Source organism: Odocoileus virginianus, chromosome 11 (assembly GCF_023699985.2).
Source record: "Odocoileus virginianus isolate 20LAN1187 ecotype Illinois chromosome 11, Ovbor_1.2, whole genome shotgun sequence".
Classification (NCBI taxonomy): domain Eukaryota; kingdom Metazoa; phylum Chordata; class Mammalia; order Artiodactyla; family Cervidae; genus Odocoileus; species Odocoileus virginianus.
In genome coordinates this window covers 29,664,987-29,679,407 of record NC_069684.1, presented here as the reverse complement: position 1 = coordinate 29,679,407, position 14,421 = coordinate 29,664,987, and the positions used below count along the sequence as shown (strand labels likewise).

The 14,421-nt window shown below is 54.9% G+C and overlaps 1 protein-coding gene across 3 annotated transcripts in view; it reads right to left on the bottom strand.

Annotated features, from left to right (window-relative positions):
* Positions 1-14,421, bottom strand: part of PRDM16 (PR/SET domain 16) — a 337,272-nt gene that overhangs the window by 174,420 nt on the left and 148,431 nt on the right. For all 3 annotated transcript variants that reach the window (XM_070474169.1, XM_070474170.1, XM_070474171.1), the window contains exon 3: positions 2,147-2,197. In XM_070474169.1, coding sequence (XP_070330270.1) covers positions 2,147-2,197 — 51 coding nt within the window. The remainder of the gene's footprint in view (positions 1-2,146; positions 2,198-14,421) is intronic.

Below are 14,421 nucleotides of genomic sequence, written 5' to 3'. Positions count from 1 at the left end.
TGTAGCTGCCACAGGGGTCTGGTCTGGTTCTGTGGGCACCCTCCCAACGGGACTTACGAAGGTCTGCATCTGAAGGGAGGCTGTGCCAAGCTGGGCAGTTGTGAGTGGGTCCCTGGCTGGAGGGTGCTTGTGCCCACCCCATGAGGAGCTCTCAGAAGGACGTCTGGGCCACAGTATCCAAGGCCCGCCGGCTCCACCGTTTGCAAAAAGGAGAGGCCACGTTGGAGGCAGCGCCACCTCAGGGGATAGAGGATGCATCCCTTCCTCCTCTTGACCTTAACCTTAGACCCTACCATTTGACCTTCTGCCTTGAAGCTTGTCCCCAGGCCGGACAACGGACTTTCTGACCCACCTCTCACCTCCCGCCCTGTGTGAGCTTCTTCTTAGCGGGGAAGATGGAGGTTCCATGTTCCTTTTAGTAGTTGAGAGATGAGCTGACTGTGGTTTCTCTGCGTGGGGGGTGGAAGCACTTCAATTCTCTGAAAGCTGTGAAAGGCACAAGGAAGCTGCTCAAGTTGCTCTGGCCACCTCCTCCTTTAAGAAAACAGAGTTCACTCCCAGGGTCAGGGAGGGGGGTGGGGGAGGGAGAGGGACACGGCAGGGATTCACTTTGGGGCCTGGGGATGCATTTCCAGGAAGAGAGGCCTGAGGCCCCTGGGCAGTGGACAGGGAGAGGACACTCTGTCCCAGCTCTGCTCAGACATAATTTCCCCCCGGGCCAGACACAGACGCGCTTATGGAGACAAATGAGGCCGAAGGTCACCCCTGCCAGAGGTCACCCCTGCCAGAGGTCACCGCAGGGTCAGACCACATCCCCCATCACATGGTTTTCTCTGAAATCAATGTCTCTGGGGTTGACCCTGGTGAAAAGGGAAGGCCTCGGCTCTTAGGACTCAGTCCCCTGGGATGGCAGGTCCCCCAGTTGCCCCGACCCTAACCAGCCAGCCAGACACAGGAAGAAAGTCACAGAGATCGGCGGAACCAGCAAATTGCTTTCTTGTCCACTTCCAGACCCAAAGAGGACTTTTCATGATGACAGCAGTGTATGCTCAGGCAGTTTTTGGACCCTCCTGGGAGGGGGGACAGCACCTCATGAGCATAGCTTGGCGATTCTGACACTAAGAAAACAGCCCCTGACAGCAGCTGGGTAGCCTTGTGCTGACCCATCATCCCAGATGTCCGCGCTGTGCTGCCTGATGTGGTCTGGGTACCCTGAGAAGATGGACTCTCTCAGCTTGGTCTGTACGATGCTTTGAAGTCAAGATGCCAGGAGAGAAAAGGCTATATTTAATGCTATTTTACTGAAAAACCCAAAGACTGCATCAGCTACCACATGTGTTTATATCTGTGTGTTTGTGTGTCTGTATTGTGTGCATGTCTGTGTCTCTACAAGTGTGTGCCTATGTGTTTGTGTATGTGCGTGTGTCTCTCTGTGTGGATGTGTGTGTGTACATGTATATACTCATGCACGGAAGGCCCAAATTCTCTGGATGTTGAACTCCAGCTGACAAATGGCTTCAGGGTTTGAAGTGATTTTCCCCTCCCCTCTGCTGTCTGCCTTAGCCTGCTCATGCAGGAATGTGCCTGCCTGCGGGTGTGTACTTCCCTGGGGGGGTGGGGGGGCTGTTTTTCTGGGCCTGGCCCACTTTCTGGGCCTTTCGGATCTCATGTTTGTCAAACGGCTGTTACCCATCACCAAGGGACAATGCCCACATTGGCACTTTTTCTGTCGACTGACACTTTGCTTAATAGGGTGCCTGAGCCATCTTCGGAGACTGAGTACAGTGAAAGGCTTTGGTGAATCTGCAGACAATTGTGCTTTTCTTCTCTATATTCTTTTCATGTGAGTATCCAGTGAAGATATTTAAACAAACACAATCTGCATTTATTTCATTTCTGTGCAACTGATTGGCCCAAAGCATTCCCACACGTACGGGGCTCGCCTTGGTTCTCCGGAACCAGGTTGGTTCCGTGAAGCGAGCTGCTTGCTACCTGCTGCATCATGAAAACCAGTATCCGTCTTGATCCCTGGGGAATCCCCCGCTCGACCGACCACAGATGGCCTTGCACTCGCACTCGGGAGCGCAGGCTCAACCAGAGTGCAGGCTCGACAGGAGGGGAGAAGGCGCAGAACCAGCTTGCCTACCTTTTGGATGCAGCCCTCCTGCGATGACACCTCCGCATCCGTCAGCATTTGCTGCAAAACAATTTGGAAACGGGTTGTTAGTTTCCGACTGAGCACGGTCCTCGAGCTACAGTGGGCTATACACATGCGGGCAGAGAGAGCGAGCTCTGAAATAATAGGGGTAAGGCAGGTGGCTTCTCCGTAATAAGAGAACTGGGGTCCTCCCCGATCACAGGGAGGAGCCACACTGTGGAGCTCACTGTGGTGACTCGGTACAGACTGCACGTGTGGTTAGGGGCACTGTGGTGCTTGAAATAGTAAGGGGCTCCTTCCTTGTTTCTTGGAGTGAGCCTCTACCCCAGCAGTGGGCAGTGGCAGCAGCAGGAAGTCTTCTCTCCTCCCACCACCATCCCACTCATGGACATGGCCTTGGGGCATCGAGGAAAGTGCAAGCCACCCTGGGTCTTTCTTCCACCCAATGGCTTCGACTTGGAGCTTTCCTTGGCTCAGCTCTGAAGAGCTGTAGCGTTTTGCCTGGCTGGCATCTCCTCCTCAAAACCACCCAGTTCCACTCCAGAGGGTGACGTTTCAGTGACGGGTCCCAGAGTCCTTTCTAAGCTATGCAAACTGACAAATTAGCAGCATCAACAGGATTTTCCCTTTTGGATCACAAGTACGCTGCACAGACACGTATATAAATTTGTGATGTCGTTTCCATAAGAATAGAAACCAAGATGGAAACCAATATTTGGAGAATAAGAAGAGAAATGGGGTCAAACCCAGGGGTTTTGTTCCCCCTCCCCTTATAATGACACCATTGCTTCTTGAACGACAAGCTCGGAGCAGAGTGCCTGCCAGTGACCATGCAGGTCAGGTCAGCGGACCAAGACGCTCCGTTCCAAACGCTGGCAGATCTGCCCAGACTCAGCTGTAATAACAATAAGTCATATTTTTAAATGTTGAGAATTCTAACCAATTGGGGATTTTATGTTTCTTTTAATAGATTCTGAAATTGTGGTTTGGAATGCGACTAGGAGTGAAAACAGAGAATGAGGCAGAAGAGACAGACACGGACACACCAGGAAAGTCTCTCCAGGAGGGCCGGTGAGAGGTCAGGTACCTAGGTACTCAGGCCCTACTGGACCCGGGTGGGCAGGCCCCGGGGGAGACGAGCTAGCTTCAGACCTGGGGGCTTAGCTCTGCCAGCAGACAGGCCAGTGAGACAGTCCTCTTGTCTGTCTGCTTTTCACTCCCAAATTCAGAGCCAAGAAGGTTGGCTGGAGCCCGGTCATCCCTGGGACAAGAGGAGAGAGGCAGACTGCCTGGGTCCCAGGAGAGCCTGTGTTGTCCAAGAAGAGGCCATGCCCCGCAGGGAAGGAGATGGACCACTCTCCTCCTCCAGGTTGCTCAGGCCTGCACCCCGCCTGGAGACCTTTGTCAGCATCACGCGGAACTGAAGGTTCCAGCAGGGGCCCCCGAGCCCTGCAGTTCACCCACTTGTCCCTTATGACGGCTTGAATCAGAGGGAGAAACACTGTGTTAATTTTTCTAAGCCTCACAGTCTCCAGGGCCCAGGGCAAAACTGCGGAAGGGGCCACCCACCCGAGCGACTCCCCTTCCCGATCCTGTCCCCTTGTGAAAGACAAAGCAGGTCCCCACCCAAAGCCCGCCATGGAGGAGCCCGAGCCTGAAGACTGTCACTCCTCGTTGCCTTGCTGCTGTGACCCCTCCCAGGGGAGGGGCCTCGGGGACCTCCTGCAGAGACGCCCAGCAAGCACGCTGACCACCAGGCCACTGTCCTGGGGACACTGAGGAGCTGGGCTTCTCAGCCGGGCCCAGCTCATGGCACTGCCACAGTCGCTATTGATTTGGGGGGCAGCTGGAAACTGGAGGCTGCTTTTGGGAGACAAGAGTGTTCAGAGCGTTTCCTGCGCATAGCTAGAGGGCCTGTGCTGGTAGCAAAACTCCAGGCTGGGGGTACAGAAGTGGGTGTTCCAACGGTACTATCCCTGAAGGTCAGGATGCCAGTATAACACACGGAGCAAGAGAGACAGGACAGAGGAGGCTCTCAGTGCAGGGCCAGGCTGGTGGGACCAGGCAGATGAGGGTCTCTCTGCTGCTCCTTGGAGCCTGGCCCTGGGCTCCCCTTGGACAGGCCCAGCTTGGGGTGCTTCGGCTTCAGAATGGAGCCCCATCCAACAGTGAGACACAGAGAGAGCTGGGGGCGTTAAGCCCAAGCTGGCCGACACTCCCATACAGAGGAAGTCAGCCTCCTGCCAGGAGATGTGAGTGGGTCCCAGGACCATCCTGTCCCGGCAACTTCTCTCTGCCTCCCCCTCCCCCTGATGTGATGGCCACCTTGGCAGGTGTGACCACCATCACCCCTGCTCTTCACTGACCCTCTGACCTCGGGTAAAAGTCTGCCTCACGCACCCCTTCTGGAGCCTCTGTCCCAGGCTTCTCGCTGCCAAGTCCACCGCTTTGCTGAAAACCCTCTTTATTTTGCTTGCCGAGCCCTCGGCACAGGCACTGCTGGCCAGCCGGCTGTTGGCAGTGGTGGTCTCTGCTCTCAAGCCCGTCTCCGCACCAGCAGAAGTATTAGGTGTGTTTTGATTAAGTAGTTTAGCCAAAAAAGTGAGGTTTGACCTGGAGCATTTGCTCCTCTCAAGGGTCTTGGTGCCAGGACTGAGCTAAGTGGGATTGCTCAAAGCATCTTTTTTTGACTCTTAAAATAAATAGCCTCTGTTCTCCGAAAAGTCAGCCCAGAGGAGACACACATACACAGACATCCATATGCTCACAGCTCTGGAGTTCTGGCATGTCCCCTGAGGGGGCTAGGCTTTCTGCTCGGTGTCACAAACGAATCCCAGAAGGTTTCTCTCCCTTCGAAATAGTCTGTTATTAAAGGATCTGAAAACGTACACACAGGAGGAAACCCAGATAGAGCTCCGAACACGTGGCTTCCAAAACCAGAGAGAAGCAGATGAAGTGCCCCTTCCTCCAGTCCGGCCTGTGGTCCAAGAGGTCATCAAGTGTTCTCACTTACTGACCTCTTCCTCTTGGCTTTGAAGCCCAGGCCTCTCTACCCTGTTCCTCTCTGTCCAATGCTAAAGCCACATTTCTACCCAAAGAGGTGTGTCTGTGTCTAGAAGTGGCTAAAAGTTGATTACAAGGCCCCTCCCCTTGAAGGGGCCTCTGTGGGCTGGGCTAGGGCCATCTGTGCAGGTCATTGCCCAAGGCTGTCCTCGGAGGCAGGGCAGGGGCCCCAGGGGTTGATGGAAGGAGCCCCCTCCCATGCTGGCCGAGCCCTAGCCTCATTCTGCCATCCTCCAGAAGACTGGGGGACACATTCCGGGCAGACAGGTCAAGCCTGAAGCTGGTGACCACCACCCCCAGCCCATGGTGAACTGCTTTGGACCACACATGGCCTCCCGTCATAGGAGGGTTTTAGACCAACTAAGCAGTGCCCTCAAATGGACCCAATGAACTGCCGATCAGAATCCATCAAACCTCCCGGTTGCCAGGTCATCTTAGTTCCTGCAAAGAGTGCCCACGGCCTCACATGTGCATCCTCCCTTCTTGGGAAGATGAGCTTTCTCAAAAACAATTCTCAGGCTGAGTTTTCTGACCAAGTCCAAGTCCTACCATGATAGCAACATTCCCTGGTGTAAATGCCACAGTGGCCGGCGCTGGGCTGTAGCGGTGACCGGAGAAGGGTGCAGGCAGTCATTCTGGGAGCCTCGGGTGGGGGCTCTGAGGGGGTTGCTGCTCAGGCGCCTCCAAGGCGGCTTCCCCGTCCTGCTCCCGATAGCCCCATCTGGGTGCAAGCTGGGGTTACCCCGGCTTTAGAGATAGGAGACAAAGTCTTGGGAGTTAGAGCGACAGGGCAAAGGTCAAAGAGCTGCTGGGGTGCTGGCGGCCACATCTGAATCCGGCCTCCTGAATCCAGAGGAAGAGTCTGGGAGGCTGCCGGGTGGTGTGTTGGGTGGAAGGGAGCCACACACTGACCCTTCCGACCAGAGTCACACCTGAACCCCAGCCAGAAGCTCGCAGGAGCCCCTTGCCACCGCCCCCCTGCCCGGTGGTGTGGCCTGGGTGGTGTCCTGCTGGCAGCGCCCCCGGGAACCGTCAGGGCAGTTAGTCACCGGCCAGCCCACTCTGGCTCCCAGAGCAAAGGCTCCAACGGTGTTGACACAAACTCTTGAGCTCTCAACTGGGAGCGGGTCATATTTATTTATTTTTTGCATTAAAAAAAAATGGAGAAAAAAAAAAACCTCCACTTGGCCGTGTTTGAGCTACAGAAATGATTTTTTTGAAAGGCGCCTTGGACACTGTTTTTCGCTTTTATGGCTAAACAGATACTTCTCAGTTCTTTCAAGTGAGATCCTACCCAATGAATGGAGACTCTCTCTTTACTCCTAAGAAAAATATTTACACAGTCAAGTACTGCACGAAAAAGGACCAGGCTCCTTCAGAGGGCCCGGCCCGAAACGCATATAGGTCTCCTCCATAAGCTGTTTACATTCCCAGCCCTGCATCTCCGCCCTCTCCTCCCCTCCCAGGAGGCAGTTCCCAAGTCTCCTGCTCAGGACCCTAAAGTCGGGGTACTGGGAGCCCCCCCATTCCCGGATCAGACAGGAGGAACCAGCCCAGCTTGAGTGATAGTCAAGTCCCACCTTGCCTGCTTTCTCTGTTGGCCAACAAAAAACCCGGGCCCCGTGCAAGGGCTTTAGCTAGACTCACCCCAGTTTCCCCAAACCCCCCACCTCCAGGCTGGCCAGGAGTGGGGGCCTCTGTCTCGACCTCTGTGGAGTGGCAGGGCCTCATTAGCACGAGTCTGGGGCGGACAGCTCCTCCTGGCCCGCACGGCCCTGCATGGCCCCAGAACTCTGGGCATGGCTTGCCGCTGTCAGATGTGCCCAGAACACTCTGTCCACTGGCAACTTCCCCCTGGACCATGGGCACAAGCCCCTCTGCCACACACCCTGACTGGCCCGCCGCTGTCGGGCGCCGCACCTTCCCTTCTCCGCAATGGACGACTGAGTAAGTGAATGAATCTCTCCCCCCACACCAGGTTTATGGTCTAATCTGCCCTGGGCCCCTCACAGCCTCCTTCCAGAAGCATCACTGGTTGCCTTTTGTCTGCACTGCCCCCTGGAAGGCACCTCAGAGACGTTCGAAGAAATCTTGAAGCCACGTTGATTCCAGCGTCAGCTACTCTGGGGACGAGGCAGTGGTTCAAGCCCACTCTGTCCTCCAACAACAGCAGCAAGAACACAGAGGACCCCCAGAATGTGGGATTGGAGGGGAGCAGAGTGGGAGGCAGGGGCAGAAGAGCTGGCCTGGGGATGGGAAGCGGCCACCAGGTGCAGATAGGACCTAAGGTGCACCATGGGTGTCCTTGAGTCCCAGGTGGAGGTTCAATTTGCCTCTGAGGGAGAATATGGATGCGGATGTTGGCCGGCAGCTGGATGGGGGGCAGGAAGCAGGGAAGGAAGGAGGATCTGCACAACGGGGGAGGGAGGGCCACCTTGCGTAAGGCCTGGACTCTACATGGTTTCAGTTCATGGGTCTTCCCTGCTCAACTTGTGCTGATGTGCTGTAGTGGGCTCTGGGGTGGTGAGGGAGTGGGGTGGTGGTGGGCTGGGGGTTGCTGGACAGAGCTCAGGCGCTGGGCCCCATTCCCCACCACCAGCTGGGGACCTGTAAGAGGCTGCCCAAAGGAACACCAGCGAAAACAGCAGAGAACAGAGGACTGGGAGGGCTGGGTGCCATGGTGGACTCACTGTTGTGGTTCAGTCACTAAGTTGTGTCTGACTGCAACCCCATGAACTGCACCACACCAGACTTCCGTGTCCTTCACTATCTCCTAGAGTTTGCTCAAACTCATGTTCTTTGAGTCCATGATACCATTCAACCCTCCCATCCTCTTTCGCCCCTTCTCCACCTGCCTTCAATCTTTCCCAAGATCAGGGTCTTTTCCAATGAGTCAGCTCTTCGCATCAAATGACCAAAGTATCGGAGCTTCAGCTTCAGTCCTTCCAATGAATATTCAAGGTTGATTTCCTTTAGGATTAACTGGTTGATCACCTTGCTGTCTAAGGCACTCTCAAGAGTCTTCTCCAGTTGGGCTCATACTAGGTGTTAAATTCAGACTGCCTGAGGGAGAGCTGTCATCACACTCTTTACAGATGAGAAAGGTGCTCAGAGAGGTAGATTAACCTTCCCACATGTGCACAGCGGTGAGGGAGGACAGAGGTGGGAGCTGTTGGCCCCTCAGGGATCAAGACGATGGGTCAGGGGCACAGACAGAGGGTGGGACTGTGCAGCATCTTCTTAAAGGAAAGACTGGAGGCAGCCCAGGTGTGCACCGCCTGGCCTCTGGTTCCTGGTCACCAAGGCACCTGACAGAGCAGGGTTCCCCTGCACCTGGCTTGCTGATAAAGAGCCCAGAGAAATAAGGGCGGTGACCCCCACCCCCAATGCCCCAACCCCTTGCCACCCACAAGCCACCTTGTTAACAGCTCAGTGCCTGATCTGTCCTCACTGAAAGCGCTCCCTCAGTTCAGCTCAGTTCAGTTCAGTCACTCAGTCGTGTCTGACTCTTTGTGACCTCATGTATCACAGCTCACCAGGCCTCCCTGTCCATCACCAACTCCTGGAGTTTACTCAAACTCATGTCCATCGAGTCGGTGATGCCATCCAGCCACCTCATCCCCTGTCGTCCCCTTCTCCTCCTGCCCCCAATCCCTCCCAGCATCAGGGTCTTTTCCAATGAGTCAACTCTTCACATGAGGTGGCCAAAGTATTGGAGTTTCAGCTTCAGCGTCAGTACTCCCAATGAACACTCAGGACTGATCTCCTTTAGGATGGACTGGTTGGAGCTCCTTGCAGTCCAAGGGACTCTAAAGAGTCTTCTCCAACACCACAGTTCAAAAGCATCAATTCTTCAGCATTCAGTTTTCTTCACAGTCCAACTCTCGCATCCATACGTGACCACTGGAAAAACCATAGCCTTGACCAGACGGACCTTTGTTGGCAAAGTAATGTCTCTGCTTTTTAATATGCTATCTAGGTTGGTCATAACTTTCCTTCCAAGGAGTAAGCGTCTTTTAATTTCATGGTTGCAATCACCGTCTGCAGTGATTTTGGAGTCCCCAAAAATAAAGTCTGACACTGTTTCCACTGTTTCCCCGTCTATTTGGCATGAAGTGATGGGACCAGGTGCCATGATCTTAGTTTTCTGAATGTTGAGCTTTAAGCCAACTTTTTCACTCTCCTCTTTCACTTTCATCAAGAGGCTTTTTAGTTCCTCTTCACTTTCTGCCATAAGGGTGGTGTCATCTGCATATCTGAGGTAATTGATATTTCTCACAGCAATCTCTATTCCAGCTTGTGCTTCTTCCAGCCCAGCGTTTCTCATGATGTACTCTGCATATAAGTTAAATAAGCAGGGTAACAATATACAGCCTTGACGTACTCCTTTTCCTATTTGGAACCAGTCTGTTGTTCCATGTCCAGTTCTAATTGTTGCTTCCTGACCTGCATATAGGTTTCTCAAGAAGCAGGTCAGGTGGTCTGGTATGTCCATCTCTTTCAGAATTTTCCACAATTTACAGTGATCTACAAAGTCAAAGGCTTTGGCATAGTCAACAAAGCAGAAATAGATGTTTTTCTGGAACTCTCTTGCTTTTTCGATGATCCAGCGGATGATGGCAATTTGATCTCTGGTTCCTCTGCCTTTTCTAAAACCAGCTTGAACATCTGAAAGTTCACGGTTCACATATTGCTGAAGCCTGGCTTGGAGAATTTTAAGCATCACTTGACTAGCATGTGAGATGAGTGCAATTGGGCAGTAGTTTGAGCATTCTTTGGGATTGCCTTTCTTTGGGATTGGAATGAAAACTGACCGTTTCCAGTCCTGTGGCCACTGCTGAGTTTTCCAAATTTGCTGGCATATTGAGTGCAGCACTTTCACAGCATCATCTTTCAGCAGAGGGCAATTCCTTGATCCTTAACTTGGAAACACAGGCCCCTCTGAGCCATCTGGGTAGGGGTCTCGCCTGTCACTCCCACCAGCTCCTGGCCCAGGCGGCAACTGGAGGCCCAGACCCTCCCTAGGCCTTTCCCCCAGGCTCCCAGGGCTGAGACACAAGGCCCCCTCAGCCTGCCCCGACCGTGACCTTGCCTTATGCCCTGTGTCTGAAGCCATGAGGGAACATGAGCAAAGTTGGGGGCAGGGCTTAAGCTGACCACCTTCCTTTGGGGTGGCAGTTGTCTTTGGTGGTAGGAGGACTGCTTGCAAGGATTCCTGCTCCCCCGGTATGCCCCCCAAAGCTATTCCTTTTAAGAGAGAAGAGGTGCAGGTTACCCCAGCTCAGGACACCCAACCTCTGGCAGAACCCTTCCAACCAAGGCTCTGAATTCTCCCCCAGGCCCGAAACGGGCTCCGCATACACTGGGCGGCTCAGGGTCTCAGAGCCCCAGCCCCTGGATGCTGTTCAGCCCTTTCTGTCACCACTCTCCGAACCGGGTGGGCTGGGTCCAGCCCTGACCCAGCCTAGGAGCCCCTGCCCTCTTGTCCTGGCCCCAGCGGGAGTTCTTTCCCAGAGGTACTACCTGGGGGCTCCTGTCCAGTTGAGCTCTGGACACAGAGAGAACAGGCTGACAGACCAAGCCATGAGGGAACTAGGGTGGGGGTGCTGACCAGGCAGGACTGGCAGGAGGAAGCTGGGTCCACACTGTGTCAGGGTCCGAGCCCAGCTCGGGGCTCCGCAGGCCCTTGTCCTGGGGAGATGCATGTCCAGTGTCGCACCTGTCCTCGGGGGACAGCTTCCTCCTCCTGCTTCCGGAAGATCGATGTCCCCGGAGGAAGTGCACGTAAATCACAAAAGCAGAGCGATGGGCGGCACGTCCGATCAATGACTCGTGACAAGCTTTAACTTTCAGCCTTAGAAGGGGAACCACTGGTGTGTCCAGGGGCCTTGTGATAGCCAGCTCCGGGACCTGGACACGTGCCCCCAGAAACCAGGAGAAGGTTCCGCAGAACTGTCAGTTCCTGGTTCATGGACCAGAGCCTCCTCCTGAGGGTCTGGGTTCAAGAGGTAGAAGCCAAGAGTTGGAAGAAGCGTGTGGGTTCAGAGGCCTGCAGAAGAGTCCTGAATTTTCTAGAATGTTCTTTCATGTTCCAAAAACCCAGAGTCCCCAAGTGGCCGACCCTTCTGCAGCCCCAGAGCACTGTTTATCCATCGCGGGTGTCAGGCCTGCATAGGACTTGCCTCCTGCGACTTCCCAGCTGTGCTTACTCCTATTCACTTGAACACCACCAGGCTCTGCCCATTGCAAACTGGAGGTGGCTCTGCCCACTCGTGTCTGAAAATGCATCCTCCCAGGACCCCTGTGGGATGGGTGTGACCTGCTTCCTGGCCTCCTGATGGCCTCATACCCCAACTTTGCCTGGACACCTGGATGACGGCCCATCTGGAAAAGCTGCCTGGAGGACCCTGCAGCCCGGTGACTCCGCACTTCAGCGTCTCCCAAGGGGGAAATAAATCACAGGTCAATTATTGGTTCTACACGTACATTTGTCTTTTATCCTCAACCCTTTTTAGTTATAGAAATAACCTGTGTATTGACAGAATCATATTAATGCACTACAGCCTGACCCTGCTTATCGATAACTTGTTTATTAGATGATCTTTAATAATCATAAGTGAGGAAGAAAGGGTCAAGGATCCTGGCAATGACTGCTTGACACATGCATGTTTGACGTCCTGAGACCCAAGGTTGGGGCGGGGGTGGAACTGGGCTGATGCTGAAATGTGACGACCCCACCCCCCCTACCATGAATCCCTTGGGATTCAGGCTTTTCTTGGGCACTGAATTCTCACCCCTCCCACTGGGGTTTGGGGTCACCTTTAATAACTCAAAGGTGAGCAGGTTAGAAGTGATCACCCTACATTTCAGCGTACATTTCAACCCCCACAGTCATGTCAGGCAGCACAAAGGCACGAAGAAGTGACACGATGTGAAAAGGCAGCTCCCTGTGGCCCCTGTGCCTGTGGGGCAATGACCTCAGGGCCGAAGGCCCGTCCCCATCCAATTCTGGCCTCATCCAATCCTCACCCTTTAATTAGTCCAGGTCTTCACTCTGCAAATATTTGAGGATCCTCTCACTTTGAGGATGGCCACCTTCCAAGCTGGTGAAGCCAGAGGTACATCGTTTCCAATACCGACAGTAATAAAGTAGCAATGACAGTAATAGGAGCCAAACTGTCAACTGCAGAGGCACTATAACTTCTAGCAATGCCCATGTGCCCGCTGAGCTAAGAGAGGTTGATTTCTTCATCCAGCCTCACACAGCTGGGATTCCAACCAGGCTGTACAGGAGCCCTTGGGAGGTTGTGCGGCCTCCACGGAACTGGCTCCATTTGGGGTGTGGGTGGGGGGCACTGAGGAAGAGAAGGGAGGGTGAGAAAAGGAGCCGGGCTCTCTCTCCCACAAAGGGATGTTTCCAATCTGGGGGGAGGAGACAGCGTGGCAGAGCCCAAGAGCCGGGCTTCGGTCACAGCTGCCGCGCTAACTCGAGACCACCGTGCGTGGGGGCGATGGTGGGGGGAGCCGCCGAACAAGACCGCACACTTTCCTAATGGGACCCAATTACAGCAGCAGCTGTGTCGAGGAATTCCATGCTGATCCGCTGTGAAAAATGGGCAGCCTCTGGAATCCTGCAGCATCCATGCAACTGCCATGCAGCCAGGAGCCCCCAGGGCCCTGGCTCGATCTCTGGAGGGCAGGGTGAACCAGCAGAGCAAGGCCAGCCCACCCACCCCCACTCGGCCTCGAATTTCCAAGCAACCTCCTGCCCCAGGGCCCCCTCCTTCTGCATTTCCAGCTCAGGTTCAAGAGGGAATTCGGGAGGATTTCCCAGACTCAGCCGAGCCCATGGCTCAGGCCGCCTGTCCCTGTCCTGGGGACACCTCTCAGGGCTTCCTGACTGACATGGGGCATCAGCTGGACCCTCCTCCCTCAGGGGCCTGGCCTGGTGGGAGAGGCCTCAGGACAACACGGAGATTCCTAGCTCAAAGATGACTCTTCCGCCCTTGGTACCTACGTGTTCCTGCTCACCAGCCTCAACTTGCTCATCTGAGAAGTGGGGGCACGTGAATGTGCTGCACCAGACTGTTCCCCAGGAGCACAGTGATGCCCTGCTGAGGAAGTAACTTCCTCTGTTGCGTGTGACTGCCCAGGCTCAGACACCGAAACCCCCTCCTGGGGTGGGGGGGAGGGAGTAGCCACCAAGAAGGGGGCTCAGAGACCACAGCAGGGAACAGAGGGCCTCCCGGGCTGCCCTGGCCTCTGGCGGGGTTGGCAGGGTAAATCTAGCCTGTGGCCTGTGTCCCCATGTCCTGTGAGCTATGAGGCCCATTACATGATTAAAGGGTGGTGAAAATACAGAACATGAGACGGGATGGCTCGTGGAACAAAAGGACCGCCTGTTACTGTCTGGTCTTCAGCAGAAGCAGCACATGGGCCCCCGGCCCAGTGCAGACACCGTGGCCGGAGGACGGAGGTGGGAGGTCTCAGGTCCTTGGAGATGTGGGCACAATGCTTCCCGAAGGCTGTGTGAGCTTGGAGGAGGTTCCCCTGTCTCCAGGCAGCTCTGCTCAGTGACCAAGACGGGGCAGATAGCGAGCTGGGTTCCCAGAACACCTGATCCTGCAAACAGCTGCCGGGCCGCCCAGCCTGCCCGGCCCCCGCCTAGCAGGCATTCTCAGCTGCAGCCTCCCGCCGGGAAGAGACGGTGTGAAATTGGAAGCAGTTTGAAACCACCCCATTCCTTGTCCTTCTTTCTTTTTTCCTGTTTTCCAACAAGATGTGCTCAGAGTTGTCACCAGGGAAATCTCCAAACCCCTGCTGGGATTTCTACCTCAAACCCCTCAGCATCCTGGGACGTTTACCCCCCCTGAGATGGGGAGACCCTTCCTGAGGTCTGGCCTGGCAGCCACCAGGGAGGACCTCATGGAGGTTCTCAGGGTGGGAGCCTTGGGAAGTGTGGGGGCCTTGGGAAGGGTGGGTAGGGGGTGTGTCCTCATGACGCTGGGGAACCTGGATGGCATTCCGATTGCACCCATGCCACCATCGCCTTTTGGAGAGCTACCTAGATGGTCAGGGATGGATCCAGGCTGTCACACAGACAGTTCTGGCTCCCAAAACCTCAGGAGGGGAGCTCGGTGCCTGAAACTGTCTTCTGTCAACTTCACTTTACCACGACACTGCAGGGACCCAGGGACGTG